This window comes from Pangasianodon hypophthalmus, chromosome 5 (genome assembly GCF_027358585.1).
Source record: "Pangasianodon hypophthalmus isolate fPanHyp1 chromosome 5, fPanHyp1.pri, whole genome shotgun sequence".
NCBI classification, from domain to species: Eukaryota; Metazoa; Chordata; class Actinopteri; order Siluriformes; family Pangasiidae; genus Pangasianodon; species Pangasianodon hypophthalmus.
The window spans coordinates 13,270,993-13,291,750 of record NC_069714.1 but is presented as its reverse complement, the minus strand read 5'-3'; the positions used below and the strand labels follow the sequence as shown (position 1 = coordinate 13,291,750).

At 37.6% G+C, this 20,758-nt stretch overlaps 1 protein-coding gene across 1 annotated transcript in view; it reads right to left on the bottom strand.

Moving 5' to 3' along the window:
• Positions 1–3,554: 3,554 nt before the first annotated feature.
• pdia5 (protein disulfide isomerase family A, member 5) overlaps positions 3,555–20,758 on the bottom strand; it is a 49,062-nt gene continuing 31,858 nt past the window's right edge. The window contains exons 13-17 of the mRNA XM_026912481.3: positions 15,915–16,078; positions 13,800–13,930; positions 9,823–9,893; positions 5,846–5,980; positions 3,555–5,725 (exon numbers count right to left, since the gene is read on the bottom strand). Of these exons, the coding sequence (XP_026768282.1) occupies positions 5,645–5,725; positions 5,846–5,980; positions 9,823–9,893; positions 13,800–13,930; positions 15,915–16,078 (582 nt within the window). The 3' untranslated portion in view covers positions 3,555–5,644. The remainder of the gene's footprint in view (positions 5,726–5,845; positions 5,981–9,822; positions 9,894–13,799; positions 13,931–15,914; positions 16,079–20,758) is intronic.

Below are 20,758 nucleotides of genomic sequence, written 5' to 3'. Positions count from 1 at the left end.
TTGTGGATGGTAATTATTAATGGATAAATAGTATGATGTGTCATTCTAAATAAAATAAAAAAATACATATAATTGTTCGCAAGTTGCTGTGGCATAAATGGAATAAAACACTTCAGGGTGTGCTGTTATAGGAAAATCAATAGCATCACAACACCCCATTGTGCTTTATTACTTATATACTGTATACTGCGGCATGGTGGAATTCTGTTGGGTCACAAGGTGTAAGTTCTAAACATCTCACATTATATATGCTGTTTTTTATGGGTGTTGGATTAAATTTATTAGAAACAATGATTTCCCAATTTCATGTGGCTAAAGAAAATTATTTGTGTAGCTCTATGGAACAGAGAAGAATTTGAGTTTGTACAGATCCTTTGGTAAATGAAGCTCATCTTTTTGACTGTTGCTTTTAGAGCAAGTGAGGAAAATTTTTATTTCTCCTGAACCAGTAATCAAGAAGTTTTTCTTTTCTTTTTCTTTTTTAGGTTTTTGAGTTCTCTTATACCAAGCAACTTGTCTCAGTGACTTTGTTTACTAAATATTCCTCTGAACAATTAATTTTGTAAGACAGACTACAAACTACTTTCTGAAAAACGAGAGCCCACCATCAGTCAAAATGATGTGACAAAGCACAGAGGAAAAATAACAGCAATATTGGAAAAGTTTTAGAGTTTGTTTAAATGCAACACTGCTTCTGACTTTGCCAAATGTAAACAGCCAGTAGCAGTTTGTTGGGAATTATTCCCATGTTAGGTACTACACAATAGTGGAAAATAATGGCCAAAAGAATGTGGACACATGACCATCACCTCCGTCAAAACTGTTGCCACGAAGCTGGAAGCACACAACTGTTTTGTCTTTGTATGATTGATTGTCTTTGTATGCTGTATCATTACGATTTTCCTTCACTGGAATTAAGGGGCCCAAACCTGTAATATAACAATGCCCCTGTGCACAAAATGAGGTCCATAAAGCCATGGTGTGCCATGTGTGACCTCACTAATGCTCTTGTGGCTGAATGGGCAAATCCCCATGCTCCAAAATCTAGTGGAAACACTTCCCAGAACAATGGAGGTTATTATAACAGTGAAGGGGGATTGAATGAGATGTTCAACAAGCACATATGAGTGTGATCTGTCAGGTGTCCACATACTTATATGTAGTATATGTATATGTATGTAGTACTTATATGTAGCATACAATATAGTGTATGTACCAACATTTCACAAATTTTCTCATGTGCAAATATTTAAACTACACAGATAGACTTGCAATTAAAGACTTTGTCTGTATCTGTTCTGAATACAGGCAGCCCTGTCTGATCACACACTCATTCACTCTGCTGGGTGATGACAACGTCTCACATCCTCAAGGTTGAGCTTCTTTTCCAGGAGTAGAACTCAATGACACAGTCCAATTATTGTACTGTCCAATTACTGTCGCTCTCTGACCCTTACCTTCTATATACCTTTAGGTTTTTTCTTTCTGATTCCAAGTCATTCTGACTCCTTGGCTCTTTTTGCACCCACAGTTTCTGCACATAGGTGTGCATCCAGCTGAGAGGGAACAGTCAGCTCCCACACTTTCCTCCTTGTAATTTTGATGGAGTAGGTACCTAGGCTCACTCTCAGAGGCATTAATCAGACTTTCTCAGCATGCAGACTTTACATGCATTTTACAAGCTGTATTGTCTCCATGGACTGCAGCATATTCAGCCTGAAGTGACTCATGCCCTAGTCAACAAGCGGGGAAACTACTTTTGCTTCTTTTAGAGGTTCTTGTCCAGCTTTATAAGAATGGAGTTTGCTGATTTTTGCTAATAAACAATTAATCATAAGACTATATTTACAGGGTGTCTGAAAATTATCGTTATATCTTTGATAAAAGTCAAGATAAAGATCATTTTCAGACACTCTGTATATACATATCTGATCTTTTCCTTTAAGCTCGGACCAGTAGATGTGGACGTCTGTGAAGGTGAAAGATGCGTGCGCTGCAGTGGACCCGAGACTCCGCCTTCAGAGCAGGTGACAAGGCGCCCTAAGAACAGCGAGGGCCAAACTGTCCCGGGCTATCAGAGAGACAAAGCACGCACACGCTCAGAAAATCCACAGCAACTTCAAGGACAGCGGCCACACACAATGCATGTGGCAGGGCATTCAGGCCATCACCACCTACAGGACATCATCACCTGCCTTCTTTGTAGTCTTATTTAGTTCTGTGTAGTCTCATGTAGCTCTGTGTTGTTTATGTAGCACCACGGTCCTGGAGGAATAATACGTTTCACTGTGTACTGTACCAGGTGTATATGGTTGAAATGACAATCAAGCCACTTATATAAATTATATCAGGAACACATTTCAATCAGTATGCTTCTGCAAATATTATAGCTAATTATAACATGCTGGCACCTTATAAACATAAATATAAACACAAATATTGCATAATAACACAGCATTGTGTTGACTTGCTGCACAGAACTCTTTAGGGATGTGAGAGGAAGTATTTCTAAAGCAGGTAAAAAAAAAATTGGGTTTCAGAACAATAGTAAACATAGCTCTCATATAGCATGTATGTCTCATATAGTTAGTGTGTCTATTAGACCTTACATATGGTCATCTCCAGAATTAATGGCACCCTTCATGAAAAAGATTGTATAAACATTCCCACAATGATTAAAATTTACACACAAACAGCAGAAGAAAACACTTACCTTTCCTTCCTTTAACAGAAAATTATTCTTATAAGAACTTCGCTTGATAATAGTATTTTCTTTTAAAAACAAGGCAACAATGTACCTCCTCAATCACAAGTTTCATAACAAGGGATGCATGAAAAGGTACCCTTCCCATTAAAACATCATTTGTAATCATATGAGATCAAACACAGATGTGCAAATCTGCAGAGAAGGAACAGCACCTGATACCCACTTTAAAATGTGGTGGCTCAGTGATGCTTTGGGGCTGATTTGTGCCCAGTGGTCCAGGGAAACTTGCGACACTGATATGACACAAACGTACCATGATATTTTAGCTCAACACCTGGTTGTCTCTGGCAGGAGGTTAACAGTTGGCCATAGACAGAGCTTTCAACAAGATGAGCCAAACTTACATCCAAATCAATACAGAAATGCTTGCAAGAAGACAAAATCAGTGTTTTTGCAATGACTAGCTCAATCTCTGGATTTGAATCCTGTTGAAAACGTGTGGTCTGAATTGAAGAAGACATCCACAGCAGCTTGAATGTTTTCGCATGGATGAGTGGTCCAACATCCATGTACAAGTGTCTCCAACCTTGTTAGACATTACAGGAACAGGATCCACGCTGTTATTCTCTGCAGTGTTTTATAGAGAATTTTTCATTATATAAGTATTTGTATTGTGTCCAATAATAATAATAATGTCTAATAATAATAATAATAATAATAATGTTTTAACATAAGACTGTGATGATTAAACACAGCACTTCCTGTACTTAACTTTGTAAGTGATACCAATGACAAAATACAAAGTTTACCAATGTGTACAATACACAAAGAGAACACTACTCAGACGTCTTGGAAATGTATGCCTTTTTATTTTGCATCGTGTTTATTCACTGGGCCCAAACTGTACATATGGCTGGGTGCATAAATCAAAGACAGCTGAAAGTGACTTCTTGGCATCAATGTGATATGGATACCTTTGGGACAAAGCTGGACTTCCTTCAACAGACAAATGCTTAGGTACAGAAATTTCTGGACCACAAAATGAGAGAAAACTGACACACTGGCTAATGTTCTTTAGTACGAGAGATACAGTAGGCATTCTTTTGATGGTTCCCTCCTGTTGATGCATAAATAACAACCAAGTGTTAAGTATTTAGAACCAAGTTGAAACTAGCTGTCTTTACCTTCCTCTGGCTACAGTTGCAATAAGATCGATTGACTGAGTGATATAAATGTAGCACTTGTGACTTGTTACCCTTCTGATTTTTTCTGAGCTTTCCTTGGCTCAATGGAGTTAATAATTTCTGCCATAATTTGCCAACACATTTCACACCAAATCCTGACATAAACAATCTCCCACAGACAAATGTAAACAATTCAGAATTCAGTAACACAAGCTCCAAGTACCCAGCTAAAATGTGTTTTGCTATCCCTGAGAACTTTATTCAGAATGAAAAGAATCAATCTCTTGAAGAATAAAACACGTTTACCTAAAGATAAGCTTATTAAATGTGTACACTGCCTTGATCAGGGATTTCCCAACACAGTAGCGAAGATGCCTCAGAGAGTATAATGGTACAATGTAATGGTCCTGGTATGATGTATTAATCAGATTGCTTCTCAAACCTTCATTACCACTCTGATTAGATGAAGAGTGCACTCAAGCACCACTTCAACCACATTTCAAAAAGGATTTCTTTCTTTTCTGTCACTAATACAAATGTCAGTTGGTTTGTTCTGTATAAGAGAAAATCAAGAGGAGAGGTACTTAAAAATAATTTCTTATTAAAAAGGTATAGAATGAATATTACATAAGTGTTGCATAATATGGAAGTGAAGGCTGTCATCCAAATGAACTTGCTCGTTTGGCCAGATTAATTTTTGTCAAGATCAACCAGGAAAAGTGAGGACCATCAGTAATATGTTAATATTAAATGCCCTTACACCAGTCCAAATCTCTATGAAACTTGATTAAACTTAATTAGACAACTGCATTGACCAGAAACATTTGTAATTCCTCATTCTCAGCCTTTTAATGGTTCCTGCACTAATCATAAAATCTGAACGTCAGTTTACTATGCAGTACAAAGATTCACACTGGGTCTGCACTGCAATGTTTAATTGTTTTTAATAGAGCTCTTGGCCACCTGATATTTACGTGAAGGTATGGAAATTGATTATCAGGAATAAACAAAAACTAAATACATCAACTAATTTGGGGCTTAGTTTATCCTTCACTGCTAAATTATACTTTTGGCATCTTAAATTTTTTTTTTCCCCCCAACAGAGGACAATCAATCACACACAACAATACAAGGAACGACAAAGCTACTAGCTCTTTTGTATTTTGGCCCCACTAAATCTCTGAAATAGTCCTGGGTGCACTGCACCACTTGAATAAAACGTATTCAAACATTTAAGGCCACAATTTTGAGCTACATTTTCCTTTTCTTCTATTTTCTTTCTAGTCCAGGATGTCACATTTTTTTGTACAAAAATACTCATACATGTGATTGTATACATTATGGGTCCTCTTTACAAAGGTGGGAATGGCAATAATAAAGGAGACTGTCATTGTCAAGGAGAGCTTTGGGTGACTTATGTAAAGTAGCTGAAGTGTCCGCTTCACCCAGAAGCCACCGGTCACTAAGAGCTGTAGAGTGAGTGTTTAGTATTGCATAGATTTAAGATGTAGTTTGATTAACTGTCACAGTATTTGGGAGCAATTGTCCTTGTCACAAAATGTCAATGAAAAAAACAAAGCCAAGTCTCGAGTGGTCTTGTGGCTGAACATTGGTATTACAAACATAAGGCTGTATAAAAATATCCTCTCTTTAAGCTGAGGTTTTCACATGTGTGGCATCAGTGCTAGAAGGTCCCTGCCCAGTCACAGTGCAATGACAGGCTCCTCCCCTGTTAATAGCCACACCCACATTCTTAGAGCTCCTCTTTTCGTTTTCCCACCTTCTCTTGGTCCCGCCCTCTTAGGCTTCGCATGAAACCGGTGAAACCAGCCTCCTGTGTACAGCATGCATAGATAAAACATTAATTAAAATAAATTAAAAATTACAATTTCTATTAAATACATAAGACTTGAATAATTGCATCTATTCAAATATATGAAATGAAATGACTCACCCCTCTCTCTCCATTGTATTTTTCACTGAATTTGCCATAATTGTAGTAGTTAAAGGTTGGATACCCTTCTACACCCTCCTGCTTACACAGCTCATGGTTCTGGCCTTTGGTGCAATCCACAGCAGCATACACAATCTGAAAATTATATTAAAAATCTTAATCAAAATGTGCAACTTAATCCCTATTCAAACACCGTCAGCTACTTAACTACAGTTATCACAATAACCCTTATTTACACGAACTAGACAGCACATGTGTGTATAAATGCTGGTATATAGCCTATACACATGTGTGTATAAATGCTGGTATATAGCCTGTAACTGACATGGTGTGACTGTAACTGACATACACTACACTATCTGTCCATAGACCAGCTGTTTACTCACCCTAAGCCCAAAAAGCCCAATAAGATGCTTAGCCTCAGGGAATGATTTACTGTCTGCAGAGGGAGTGAACAGATTTACCAAGCACATGGACAGGTATGCGATGATGAGAATGATATAGCAGATTGACTACAATAATGCTGACAGTCTCCCTTCAGTTAATTTCTGGGGGGAAATTTACAAGCTACACTATATGGCCAAAAGTATGTGGACACCTGATCTTCACACCCATGTGTGGCCCTTCCCCAAACAGTTGCCACAAAATTGGAAGCACACAATTGTCTAGAATGTCTAGGATTTCCCTTCAGTGAAACTGAGGGGCCCAAACGTGTTCTAGCATGACAATGCCCCTGCACACAAAACAAAGTCAATGAAGACATGGTTTGCCAAGATTGGTGTGGAAGAACTCAAGTGATCTGCACAGAGCCCTGACCTCAACCTCACTGAACACCTTTGGGATGAACACCAAAATCTGTGCACCAAGGCTTCTTGCCCGATATCAATACCTGACTTCACTAATGCGCTTGTGGCTGAATGGGCAAAAATCCCCACAGCCATACTCCAAAATCTAGTGTAAAACATTCCCAGGAGAGTGGAGGCAAAAAAAGGGGGGTGGACGAATTTTGGAATGGGATGTTCAACAAGCATGTACGACTGCGATGGTTAGGTTTCCACATACTTTTGGCCATATAGTATATATATATAGCAACTGTTTATAATGGCCAAACTCTATAGCACCAGTACTGACTAGTGCACAAGATCACAAGTTCCAATCCTGGAGATGCTGCTGCCATTCAAACAAAACTGGTCGGGATGGCATCACACACTAAAGGGATGGCATTACACACTGCCCTGTCAATCAAAGCAACAACTGTAACTGTAACCAACTGTAAGTGTCTGTAAGCTCATGTATGAACTGGGCAGAAGAGGGAAGTTAGTGCTTTTCAGTTAACACTTAGTGTGTTCAGCTGCTCTATAGCATTAACAGTAGTTCAGAAAGATGTGGTGGCTGGTTTCATGTGTCGCAAACATGCTAGAATTCACCCTCTCTGGTGTCATGTGACCATGGGAGAAAATAATAATAAGTGCACATTATGTAATAATGTGTAGTCTCTTATGTAGCACCATAGCATCTGTTTGATGTAGCACCATGGTCCTGGAGGAACGTTGTTTCGTTTCACTGTGTACTAACTAGCTGTATATGGTTGAAATGACAATAAAGTCACTTGAACTTGACTTGACTAAAAAGAACAATAATAATAATAAAACACTTTGTTATTGGTGAAACACTGCTTAATACAGAAGTGAAATGTACACATGCCACTTGAACAATATTTTGCCTTTTGTCTTCTGTATTGGAATGGGAATGAGTGCATTTTATACTTCTAAGTGAAAATTTAAATTAGTCAGTCAGAAAGCACACAAAGAAAAAGCCTGGGGCAGAGTTATTAAACTTTTATAGTCATAGCAAGCAGATCTGACAAGGTCCCCAGTGCTTTAATAATGTGAATCAGTCTGCCGAAATTACAATGTGTGCATCCTCATTCAGAAAATAAATGCACAGAAAGGACACTGATGAGAAAAGTTGCTTTTACATAAGCAAGCTCAGAAAATCCTGTGATAGTCAAGAACATCCTGTTTCTGACTTTGAAAAAAGTAATAATAGTCATATGATACTCAGCTGTGGATTCAGTATGGTAGAAATGGGATGCATGCTCCTTCTTAAGTACACATACTTGGTGAAAGCCTATATACCCTTTAGACATTCAGGAGAGCATTTAAAAGGAGTTGGAAGGTCAAGCACAATCAGGCTAATCATAGCAGTTCAAGATGTACTGCTAAATAATGATCTGAATTAATTTGTTGTTCATTTGTGGCCTTTGAGATAACATGAGGATATCTATCAGAGTTCCACTGTACTGAGAAGACAAAGCAGAGTCCTGAGGAAATGCTTTCAAAGATTGTCAGCCAATTCTGCTATTGATTCCCATACACTCGCTTTAGTACTGCATGGATAAAAGCATCAGTGGAATCGCTCTCTAAAAGGAAACTCCATCATGTACTGGCAGCGGTTTCATCAGGTGGCCCCAGTTAGAAAAATCATTAATGAAGGATCTTGTTATCCACATCAGGCACTAATGATCAGCTTTAAGGAAAACAAGAGCTATAGTACGTGGCTAATTAAACAGCCTGATGCGGCTTAGCATACAGCAGGCTCATTACTATTGCAACAAAGAGCCTTTGAAATAAGTAAGCCACAGACCTCTTTGTGTTTGCTCATATTCAGTTCAATCAGTGAATGAAAATCAGGGAACTAACAAAGCTTTACTCATTAAATCCAGTGTTTCTTCCCACTGTAGGAGCTTGTGTTTAACTGGGCCACTTACACTTGTTTGCGTGCTATAAACAACACAATGTACTATCAGAGCACACCGAGATGCTGCATTATAAATCAGGAGAATGGAAAGTCAGGCACTTGGCTGTTATCTGCACACTTGCCACACATACTAATGCATAGCCTAAGAAAGAAACAGGCAGCACTAAAAGATAAAGGATGAACTCTGGGAAAAACAAGGAAAGACTATATGGTAGCAAACAAAGTAGGAATGAATGTCTTTCAAGCACAATTCAGCCATTATTCTAATTTTAATTAAGACAATTTAACTAAATCCTTTTCCTGTGTGATCAAGAGTCCTCCAGATGCTCTGTCACAGAATCCAGCTCTATTGATAAAGAAATGGTCTTGGCACTTTTTTCCACATTAATCAACTGACTGCCAAATGAACTCACCAGACATACGTGTTATCCATTTCAACTCAACAGAGCACCAGCAGATGGAGCTTTTCCTGTACAGGGTCACAGACCTTCACATAAATACTGTTTCCTACAAGACTCACAATATGAGTGAGGACTGACAGGGCGTTAACGGGAATTCAGACAGAAAGCAGCCAGCTCCCTTGGCAAAGCGACTGTCCAGCTCTTTCTCAGTCGAATAATGATCACGTGCAAGTTGAAATTTAAGAGCTATCAGAAGTTTAAAGATGGCTGACATCATGCATGATGCATTTCAGCCATTTGCTAGCACTAATTTAACATCTTGGTTTGGCGGCTAGTGATGAATGAAGTTAAGAAAGTCACAAATTATCCTCTGAGGCATTTCAGAGGTAGGTCAGCTATAGAGATAGTTAGAGAGAATTAAAGTGTTGGACAGTGAAAATAGAAAGAATGAGGAAGAGAAAATGGCTTCATGTGGAAAACATTAAAGAACTCAGTAGGGAGTTTAAAAGCTAGAGTACCAGCACTGCACCAGAAATATGCTTGAAGATAAACACATGAAAAGCAGATGTCCATTCACATACACTGCATATACTGCACATGTTACTGATCCTACACTCGGAGAAACTGAGAGCTAAAGGGTGGCATGAGAATGAGACGTTGAGGGGTTAAGAGACAAGACCTTGAAAAAGTTCGGGCAAATTCTAAGCGATTAAAGCTGGAGTGTGTCTGATGATGGCACCTGACAAAAAACTAGAGACAGAAAGTAGGACTGATGTGAGCGAGTGGAAAATTCTCTTTCATGAGGTTGTGTCTCACCTTGCGGTCCTCTTTGAAAGCCTCAGCAGCTGTAATGAAGTGGGGGACGGCATTCTTACAGTGTGGGCACCCTGCAGAGAAAGGCATGTCATCATTTCATCTCAGCCAACTGAACTGAATTTCATCTGAGCCAACCGAGTACAGAGAAAATGTTGTGATGCTTCCTATCAAAGCAAAGGCCATAAATAGCCAAGAGTGCATCCGCAGAAAAATAACTAATGAAGTACAGAACGTAAAAACACAAGGACAACTAAGCATTTCAAGAGAGCAGAAAAATATCTCAAGCCCTGAACTGTTCATATTAGCTTTTACTCTGTTTTACTAGCACTTACTACACTTACAATTGTTTATATCTGAGTTACTTCACAAAAACATTCGCCTTCACATGAAACAGCTTAAATATTTCAACATTCTTTTTTATACCATGTCATATCTAAGCAATAAAACAAAACAGGATGTGTTATTATAGGAAAATAATCAAGGACTGGGTGGTGTGATGCTGTTACAAGCCAAAAGTTGGTTATTTTCATATAACAGCATGCTCTGAAGTGTTCTATTCCTCTTATAACATTTATACAATTTACCAATGCTTAGAATTTTATTTTATATTGATTAATGAAGGACATGTCATACCTTTTAACCATTTTTTTGTTACATTAATTTTTTTAAATGATTAATTTCCCCCCAATTTTCTGCCTAATTTAGCCTTGGCCAATTCTCACACCACTTAGGTCTCCCCTATAATGCAACAGCTACCAATCCGAGAGGGTGAAAGCTATCACGTGCTTCCTCTGAAACGTCTGAAGCCAACCAACCATATCTCTTCTGTTGCTCATGCTACATCACAGGGTGGCGTAACACACTCTTCTGCATGCATGAGCTCTCAGATGCCCATGACCACTTAGCGGTGCTGTGCTTGATAGAAGAGAGAAGAGTTGCCACCCCTCCCTCCCTGAGAGCATGGCTGATTTTGCCATAAGTTAAGTATAAATTAAGTTATATTGTAATTATCTGGAGTGCAAGCTACACATGCATTTTAAATAACATTTAACGTACAATAGCATTTTAAGTTAAGAAAACTTTAAAAGCTTTAACGCTGACTGTTACAAAGTGCTGCCACTGAAGACTCCTTGCACAAATGTTAAAATAAACATCTCCTTAAGGCAAGCTTCATCATAACATGGATTACACATTTTTATTTGTTAAATAACAAAACATTTTTAATCAGTTTATTATTGTATGACATCTGCCATACATGTCCCTGCATTTTAGCTGTTACTAGAGACATGATAATGTATTAGAAAAATGTATTAATGAGCTGATTAATAAAAACATGTGATTTGCCTTGCAGCCAGCACTACTGTCAGAGCTGCAGTTACAGAAAATTAATCAACACCTTCTGATCAATCAGAATCAAGAATTCAATACCTCTCTGGCATAAATGGAATTAGCTACCACTGTAATCTGGGACTTCATATTAAAATCATTACAGTGAAGAAGCCAAGTTTCACAAACCAGTGCACTTAAACCGCACCTGAGGGTAAACTAATGATGCTTGGAGTCCCAGACAAAGGCCTGCTTGTGTGCATAACACAGCTCCTAATTTCAGAAGCACAGCAGTCATTAGAATAATGAAGCATAAATCTGCTGACCCTCCTATCGGCTCAGGCAGCTATTACACTAGAAGCAGAGAAAATTTCCAAACCTCCAGATCTGTGTCGAGTCTATTTGACCCTGTGTTTCCATCCACGTCCCTCACACAATCCAAACAAGAATCTGGAGTGCAAGCTAAAGCTGCACTTTAAATAACATAGAAAGAACTTAAAGGAAACTTGCCCTTGTGTCTAATGAATATCCACTGATAAAGCTTTTCAGGATTGTACAGTAAAAAAAAAAGGGGCCTTCCTCGGATCTCTCCCTTGGTCATTCATATTTAAGGAGGAAGGCAAATGAACATGGAGAAATCTGCCTGGTCATTCGTACCTGTACAATTTTTGTATCGCAGAAGGCAGCACCACCAGCAGCCCATTAAGCAGGGTCATTTATTAGAATAAAGCAAATGGTGACAAGATAATTCAATAAACTTAACCATAATTTGTGCTATTAAGACACAAACTTTCAAAATTCTGTACAAATATATCTAAAAATAATATTTTGCTAATGCTGAGAGAAGATGCTCATTAGAGTTTAAGATTAACAGATACAAGTTCAACAATAACAATGTGTACTTTCATTATGTTATAAACATAATAAAATAAGGACTAATGGGATAAATAATCTGTTCTTAGATATTTTATTAAATTGAAAAACACTACCAAATTTTTCTGAGTTACTGGTGAAAAAAAACACATAGTTTACAGCTTAGGGCTGCCTTTAAAATTACATTAAAACTTTTATTACTTTAAAGGTTAAATCTTTGAATGTATTTGAATATAAATTAGCCATTCTTGTGTCACCTTGTTAAGCAAAGAAAATATGGATAAGCCAATAACATAATTATATCATAAACTTTTATGTTTTAGATTTGCTTTAGGTTTTACCTGCACTGTTTTCTTGGTGCTACCCGGGTAATAATCTGCCAGCTTAAACTTTTTATAACACATGCAAGAATATACGATTTTTCTGCTACTTAAGCTCTGTCCAACACAGTAAGGCTGAACCATGAATGGCCTTCTTTCACTATAAATGCTACATAGAATGTAATATAATGACAATACATGAAATTTTCACCAGGCACACGTTGGAGTCGCTGTGTTTCTGTTGCTGAATTTTAAATGCCGTCCTAATGGGCAAACGTTTGCACTATGCAGGTTGTATAAGATAAACTTTAGGACATATATGCAATTACATATTTGATCAGTAATTTAAAATATACATGAAAATATCGTGTGACATAAATTACATAAATTTACGCCCTGTTCATCAAGTGACAAGAGTCTTTTAGCCAAAAAAAATTAGAAAACACACTTTGACAAGAGTTACATTAGACCTAGAAACGGGTAATAAATAAACAGAACAAGGGACCGCAAACATTAAAAAAAGATATTTTCCTTACTTGTAATACTTTATTCTAATATCATACATTTATTATAAGGGTTACAGAACAGTTAAAGAGCAGTTGTTAATAGATAAGCACCATTATCTTGGGCCATTGTAAAATAAATGCGGGGTTCCGGGGAGGAGAAGCATTTAATTCAATAGAAGTGCTTTTGTAACAATTAACTAATCGTCTGAGGGGATTAAAGTTTTCAAATTTTAAGAAACAGCTTAATCACACAAATCCCTTAATAGACTGATGTTACACAAAATATTACATAAATCCATGACAGGGAAAAGAAAGTGCTGTTTTTGTAGGGAAAATTAAAGCTCTCAGTTAAATCTTTGAAGGTTATATCAAAGAAAGCTGAAGACATCTTTTGTAGGAGCATCCTGTGAAACCGCTGCTGTAGCACATTTGCTAATTTATTTCCCTTTGCTTCTTTCTGTTCTTCATAAATATTTAACACAGTTCCCCTTGTAATGATAGTAGAAAGAAATAAAAAAAAACAGGCTGTGAAGTGTGTCATTTTAATAACCGTTTGATGGTACACTAACCTGTTGTTATGGTTTTTATTCATGTAATGTCTAATTATATGAGCATCATATGATTATATGATCACTGCTGTAAGTAAAGCTAATTACTAAGGGTTGTGCCAAAAAGCAACAGTGACAGACTCAAAGAACAGCATGCATTTTCAACTAAATTATTGCGTTTTGATACCTTAGGTTTAAATAGCAATAATAGCAATAATAATAATAATAATAATAATAATAATAGTAATAAATTGCAATCTGGCCTTTTTCTAATGCCTTAGAGGTGCATCTTCCTTTTAACTGATGCTTCCACAGTTCCATGGGGTTATAATTCTAAACATTCAATTGCTCCTAGAGTCACAATATGCAGCATCATAGAGACATTAGGAGAGCAGACAACTTACAGGGAGCGTAGAACATGACCAGGGCGTGCTTCTTCTTTTTCAGAGCCTCTCTGAAGTCCTCGGCCCTGAGGTGACTCACACTGGATGGCTTCTCCTCCCATGACTGCTCAGGAGGAGGGGGAGCCTGTGGACTGAGCGAAACAGAGAGGGGGGAAGATTCACAATACGTACATAACAGGGTGCGACAAAGGGTGTGAACTGGAATGATAAATAGTGCAAATTAAAATGACCATAATTTCACATACCTGCTTTATATTATAAGCCAGTGCTCATAATTGAACAAAGCATTGTGAATTATAAGGAGAAAGAAAAAAACAATATACATCATATGGACAAAAGTTTGTGGACTCCTGACCATGACACCCATATGTGCTTGCTGAACATCCCATTCCAGATTTAGTCCCACTTTGCTGTTATAATAACCTCCACTCTTCTGGGAAGGTGGCTGTGGGGATTTGCTCATTCAGCCACAAGAGAATTAGTGAGATCAGGCACTGATGTCAGGTTAGGAGGCCTGGGGTGCAGTCAGTGTTCCAGTTCATCCCAAAGGTGCTCAGTGGGGATGGGGTTGTTATGATCTTATACAGATCTTACTTAAGAAATGCACCGGAGACTCGATTTGTGCAGCGACTTCCAACTTTACTCCTATGAACTCTCTCCCTGTGCACATGTACAGTTTGCAATCATTCTATCATACATTCTATCATACATTCTATCAGACATTCTATCACTACAGAGGCCACTTGAATTCTTCCACTCCAACCGTGGCAAACCATTGTGTACAGGGGCATTGTCATGCTGGAACATGTTTGGGCTCTTTAGTTACAGAGAAGGGATATTGTAATGTTACAGCATACAAACATATTCGGTACAATTGTGTGCTTCCAACTTTGTGTGATGGTCAGGTTTCAACCAACTTTTGGCCATACAGTGTACATTGTTGTGATTACATAACTAATGCCAACACATAAAATGTATGAAAACTTTGCAAAAACCTTGAGCATATATGAAACCATATTTTTACATGACTTGACCTTTAACTTCATAGGCCTGACTCTAAACACATACCTAACATCAACACTTGTCTAAAATTGGTAATAGGGGGAAAAAAAAGTCTTTGCATGGTTTGACCTGAAACTTTTCAGTTTTGTGCACCAGTGGCCTCATCACAGGTGCACACACACCACAGAGCCGCACACACAAACACACACACGCACAGAGACTCACACTCACCCACACAGCTGCAGCTACTGTTCACCCCCCAGGTACAAGAATAAGCACAGTCCTTTTTTGCTCAGGGGCCGGAAAAGTCATGGTAGTGACTGATTGTCAACTACCACTGAACATACACCCAAGTGTGTAAGTGAGTAAAAAAAACAGTGGCAGCCACTCTTTAGTCCAGTGAGAGTCTATGTCTGATCTAGAATGAGTCAAAGTTTATAGCCTCTGCATTATTATAGCCCATAGCATATGGAAACAACCCATGGACCTGCTTTACGTTTCCAGGATGCATTTTTCTTCTAGAAGAACCAATGTCTAAGGAATTATTCAGCTGGAAAATCATTCTGCATCCAACATGCATTCAGGGGGAAGACACTGTGACACCTTTTCAGTATTTATGATAACTTGGCTCAAATATTTGTGTATATATCCAGACAGCAGTGACACAGTTTCAGCATGGAGTCTGGGGGACTTTCATCCTTCCTGCATCACCTTTCCAGAGGAGTCCCATTGCCCCAGGCTCAATACACATCAGCCACAGACAGACAGGAGAAAAACAACAGCATTTACCTAAGCTTTCCTTGCACAGTTGTTGCTAAAAGCTTACTTATCCTTGCATGAATCTTTTCATATTACAGTAGAAATTATAGATATACATACATATATACATAAATAAATAAATAAATAAATAAACAAACTAAAGCTGCAGGTTTTGGCAGCACTTATAATGTATGGCTTATTTCAAGCGAGTAAGCGAGCAAATAAATTAAATGAGTCGATATACTGTAAATATGCCAAAATGTGGCTCTGCAATAGTACATGCTATGAGCTTTAGATCTTTCTCTCCAAAATGGTTAATGAGGCAAAAACAGAGGGAAAAACAAAGCAGCTCACTTCTGCAGCCACTCAATGATCTTGTCTTTGGTCCGTAGCTGTGGTAGTGTGTACTTCTCCTCTCCTTTCTCAAAGTACTTCACAGTAGGGAAGCCTGAGATCTTAAAGCGCTCAGCCACAGATTTATGGATGGTGGCATCCACTGCTGCTAATACACCTGGACTCTGAGAACACACATACAACAAAACACACACACCACCCAAAGAATGTTATTTGCAAAGTAGCTTTTCAGCACACTTTTTAGCAGTATAAGCCCTTTTAATATTAACTGATCTCTATGGTTGAGGAAACCTCCTGCACACTGAGGAGAAAACAGTTAAAGGCTGAGCGAGACTTTGAGTTCATGCAGGTTCTGAGAAAATGAGTAGCTGCAACTCACAAGGGAAAAACCGTTCAAGATAAAATTTCTTGAAATGTCACTGAGCATAAAAGCTGGTACATTAGACAGCTGCAAATTTGCATGAAATGTATTATGGCAGATATATATATATATATATATATATATATATATATATATATATATATATATATATATATACACAGTACTGTGCAAAAGTCTTAGGCACATGCAAAGAAATGCTGTAGAGCAAAGACGTCTTCAAAAATAAGGAAACTAAATGTTTCTACATAAAAAAAAAATACATAAAGAGCAGTAAACAGTAATAAATGAAACAAAGTCAATATTTGGTGTGACAATCCTTTGCTTTAAAAAAAAAAATAGCAGGTACAGGTACAGTGTGTGCAGTTTTATAAGGAAATGAGCTGTAAGTGTTACTGAGCATCTTGCAGAAGCAGACACAGTTCTTCTGGAGACTTTGACTGTCACGCTCGCTTCTTATTTTTACAGCAAAACCCAGCAGCCTTCATTATGTTTTTTTTTTGTCTGAAAAGTGTCTTTTATGTAATATGCTGCTTTCTTTACTGACATGCAAACATTTTTCTGTAACATTTAATTTTGTGCTGGAAAACTAATGTTTGGAATTAGTTTTCCAGCAACTACAATGTTTTTTGTACTGTTTTTGGAACTAAAATGTTTTTGGAACTCAAATGTTTTTGTACTGAATCAATAGTCATAAAATAAAAATCTACACAAAATCTACAAAAATGTACACATACACACACACACACACACACATATTAGACCAAGTGTAAAAAAAAAAAAAAATTAACAAAATATTTTACTCAAATAAATTAATACAGTGGATATAAAAAGTCTACACACCCTGTTAAATTGGCAGGTTTTTGTGATGTAAAAAAATAAACCAAGATAAATCATGTCAGAACTTTTTCCACCCTCAATGTGGAATTACATCGTATAAAAATTAAGTGAAAACCCATCAGAAACATTTTAGGGAAAATAGGAAAAATAAAAAAATTACAATACAGTAACCGAGTTGCATAAGTGTGCACACCCCTAGACTAATATTATGTTGAAGCACCTTTTGATTTTATTACACCACTCACTCTTTTTGGCTAAGAGTCTATCAGCATGGCACATCTTGACTTTCCCACTGTTTCTTGCAAAAACATTCTAGATCCATCAGATTGTAAGGGCATCTCCTGTGCACAGCCCGCTTCAGGCCGCTCCACAGATTTTTATTTGGATTCAGATCTGGGCTCTGGCTCAGCAATTCAAAAACACTGGTCTTCTTTTGGTCAAGCCATTCGTTTGTTGATTTGGATGTATGCTTTGAGTCACTCTCGTGCTGAAATTCCTTTTCATTTCAGGTGCAGACACCTGAAGGTTTTGCACTAAAATCGACTGATATTTGTAGCTATTCATGATTCCCTCTATCTTGACAAAAGCCCCAGTTATGGCTGAAGAAAAGCAGCCCTAAAGCATGATGCTGCCATCACCATGCTTCACCATGGGCATGGTGTTCTTTTGGTGATGTGCTTTTTTTTTTCTGCACCAAACATATCTTTTGCAATTATATATTATATTATATATTATAATTATAATTATATATATATATATATATATATATATATATATATATATATATATATATATATATATATATATATATATATAATCACTTTGGGGTGATTTAGTTGGGCTTTGATGGGTTTTTTTTTTGTGAGAAAGTGGTTCCATCTAGCCACATTACCCCATAACAAAGTGCTTCCACCTAGCCACACTACCCAGATATGTGAAGAATATGAGATTGTTGTCACATGCAGAGAGTAATCAGTACTCGTCAGATGTTCCTGCAGCTCTTTAATGCTGCTGTAGGTCTCTTGGCAGCCTCCCTGGTAAGTTTTTGTCTTTTTATAAATTTTGGTGGGACACCCTGTTCTTGGTCATGTCACTGTGGTGCTCCATTTTCTCCACTTGTTAATGATGGCTAATCTAATGTTTTGGAAATTTTTTCTACCTCTCTCCTGATCGATACATTTGCTTCAGCAGTCAGATGAAACCAAGAAGATGTGAAGAAAATCCTACAGAAACAGCTGGTCTTTCTTTGGAGTTAATTGGAATAATTTCATTGATGACAGCTGTATGATAATTACTTTTGGACATGATTGAATGTGATTGGTTCATTCTGAACACAGCCACATCCCCGATTATAAAAGCGTGTGCACACTAATGCAACCAGGTTATTGTAAGTTTTTAATTTTTCCCTAAAATGTCTGATTGTTTTTCAATTAATTTTTATATGTTGTAATATCACACTGAGGGTGGAAAAAGTTCTGACATGATTTATCTTGGTTTCATTTTTTTACATCACAAAAACCTGCCATTTTAACAGGGCTGTGTATACTTTTTATATCCACTGTAAATACCTTTGCATAATTAATAACAGTGTTTCTCTATTTCTTTACTCATTAAATCTGCTTTCTGAAACAAAGGATATTAAGAAGAAGCAACTCTTTAGATGTAACTTTCTTAACATAAGCCAAATCCCAAGTGCCTTTCACTCTATATGCTCACTACATAGATATGGCATGAAGGTGTTGTTGGACCTCTGAAGTGCACTACAAAGAACCATTTAATATTCAGCCATGGAATAAGCCTGGCTCTGATGATTGTTGTAAAATATTAACTATTGGAAAACGTTAACCTTTATATGTGGACACTTTAAAAATGTCTTTATTAATTTATTTGAGTAAATTATTTTGTTAATTTTTCATTTTGTTACACCTGGTCCAAAATATGTGTATATATTTTTCAGATTACCCTGCTAAAGTTCATGTATCTGCTGTAAGACATTATACCTTACAACATACAATGTCTCTTGGCTTTTACTAAACAATGGAGCAGTAAATTAGAAAATACAGGTGAGACAAAGCCTCCGAATAGCAAAGTTATATATCATGCTATTCTCTCACTCAAATGGATGAATGAGAACAGTTACCTTTTAATGTTTACACATTAAAGATTAGTTTATGCCTATAAATAAGACAATTCAAAATGGTTACATTGTGTGTTTCACATTAACACTTGGGGCTAATATCAAGAATTTGACACAGGGGAAAAAACAGATATTTCTTTGTCAACCTTGGTGAATTTTTCAATAATCAGACCAGAGGGAGGAAACAAAATGAAAAATCTATGAATTCAAATGAAATTCTATGAAAACTCTGTCCTATCTTACTTCATGTCATTCAGCCCTGAGCTGTCTTTCAGTCTGTCCTTCATTCAGTCCATCCATCCATCATTCACTCAGTTGGGTCACCTGTCAGTCAGTCTGTCAGTCAGTCCGTACGTCATTCAGTCCATACTTCAGTCCATACTTCAGTACATCTGTCAGACAGTCTGTCCATCCGTCATTCACTCAGTCTGTCCACCCATCAGTCAGTCCATCAGTCAGTCCGTCCATCCATCAGTCAGTCCGCCTATCCATCAGTCAGTCCTCCTATCCGTCAGTCAGTCCGCCTATCCGTCAGTCAGTCCGTACGTCAGTCCATCCGTCCGTCTGTCAGTCAGTCTGTCCATCTGTCATTCACTCGGTCTGTCCACCCGTCAGTCAGTCCATCAGTCAGTCCATCCATCCATCCATCCATCCGTCAGTCAGTCCGTCCATTCATCAGTCAGGAAAAAACCCTGTTCTAAATTAGCCACCTGGGTGGTCTGTAAAAAGATACAGCCTAAACATTTAATACTAAACTTTAGAGCAAAACCCTTGCTATCTATTTGCAATACTATGAATTTATAATGTCACTACTGCATGTGTTGTGGTTATACAGTACAGATGTACCTTTATATTTTTCACATGACTGGAGAAAGAAAAGCTCAGTACAAGCTACATAAATGTGTCTGAAATGCAGATGCTCTCATTCAGATGGAAGCAGGAATGAGAAAAATAAGTGAGCTCAGCTCTCTCTAGGGAAAGGGGTGTAGCGGCTGGAGCACAACTGCTATATTAGATAATGCACAGCGCCAGTAAGAAAGCCATTCTGCGTGGCTTGAAGATAAAGACTACAGGGACAACATGAGGTTCTGGTAACTTTACTGGCCTCAAACTGCTCTGGAGTTTTAACTCAGTGGACACACCCTGCTAATCAGAACCACACTCCTTCCACATTTTCACAAACACAAAACACAGCCAAAAAAGGATGTTTGTCAATCAGCCACATTCCTTAAAAAATTTGGGGTTCAAAACAAATCATTAGTATTATGAGCACAAGACTGGAGAGTAAACTATATAAAGCTGTTTCTTGATTTATGAGCTTGCTTTGCATGCAGGCAAATTAGACCGGCTTGTTTTAATTAAACAAACAAATATGTCATTTAAGGTTTCTATATCTCAAACCCACAATTTCACACTTGAAATAACTTCATTAAGTGCACAGTACCCATGAGCTCGCTCAAGCACAGTGATTCTATTTCTTCTCTTTGC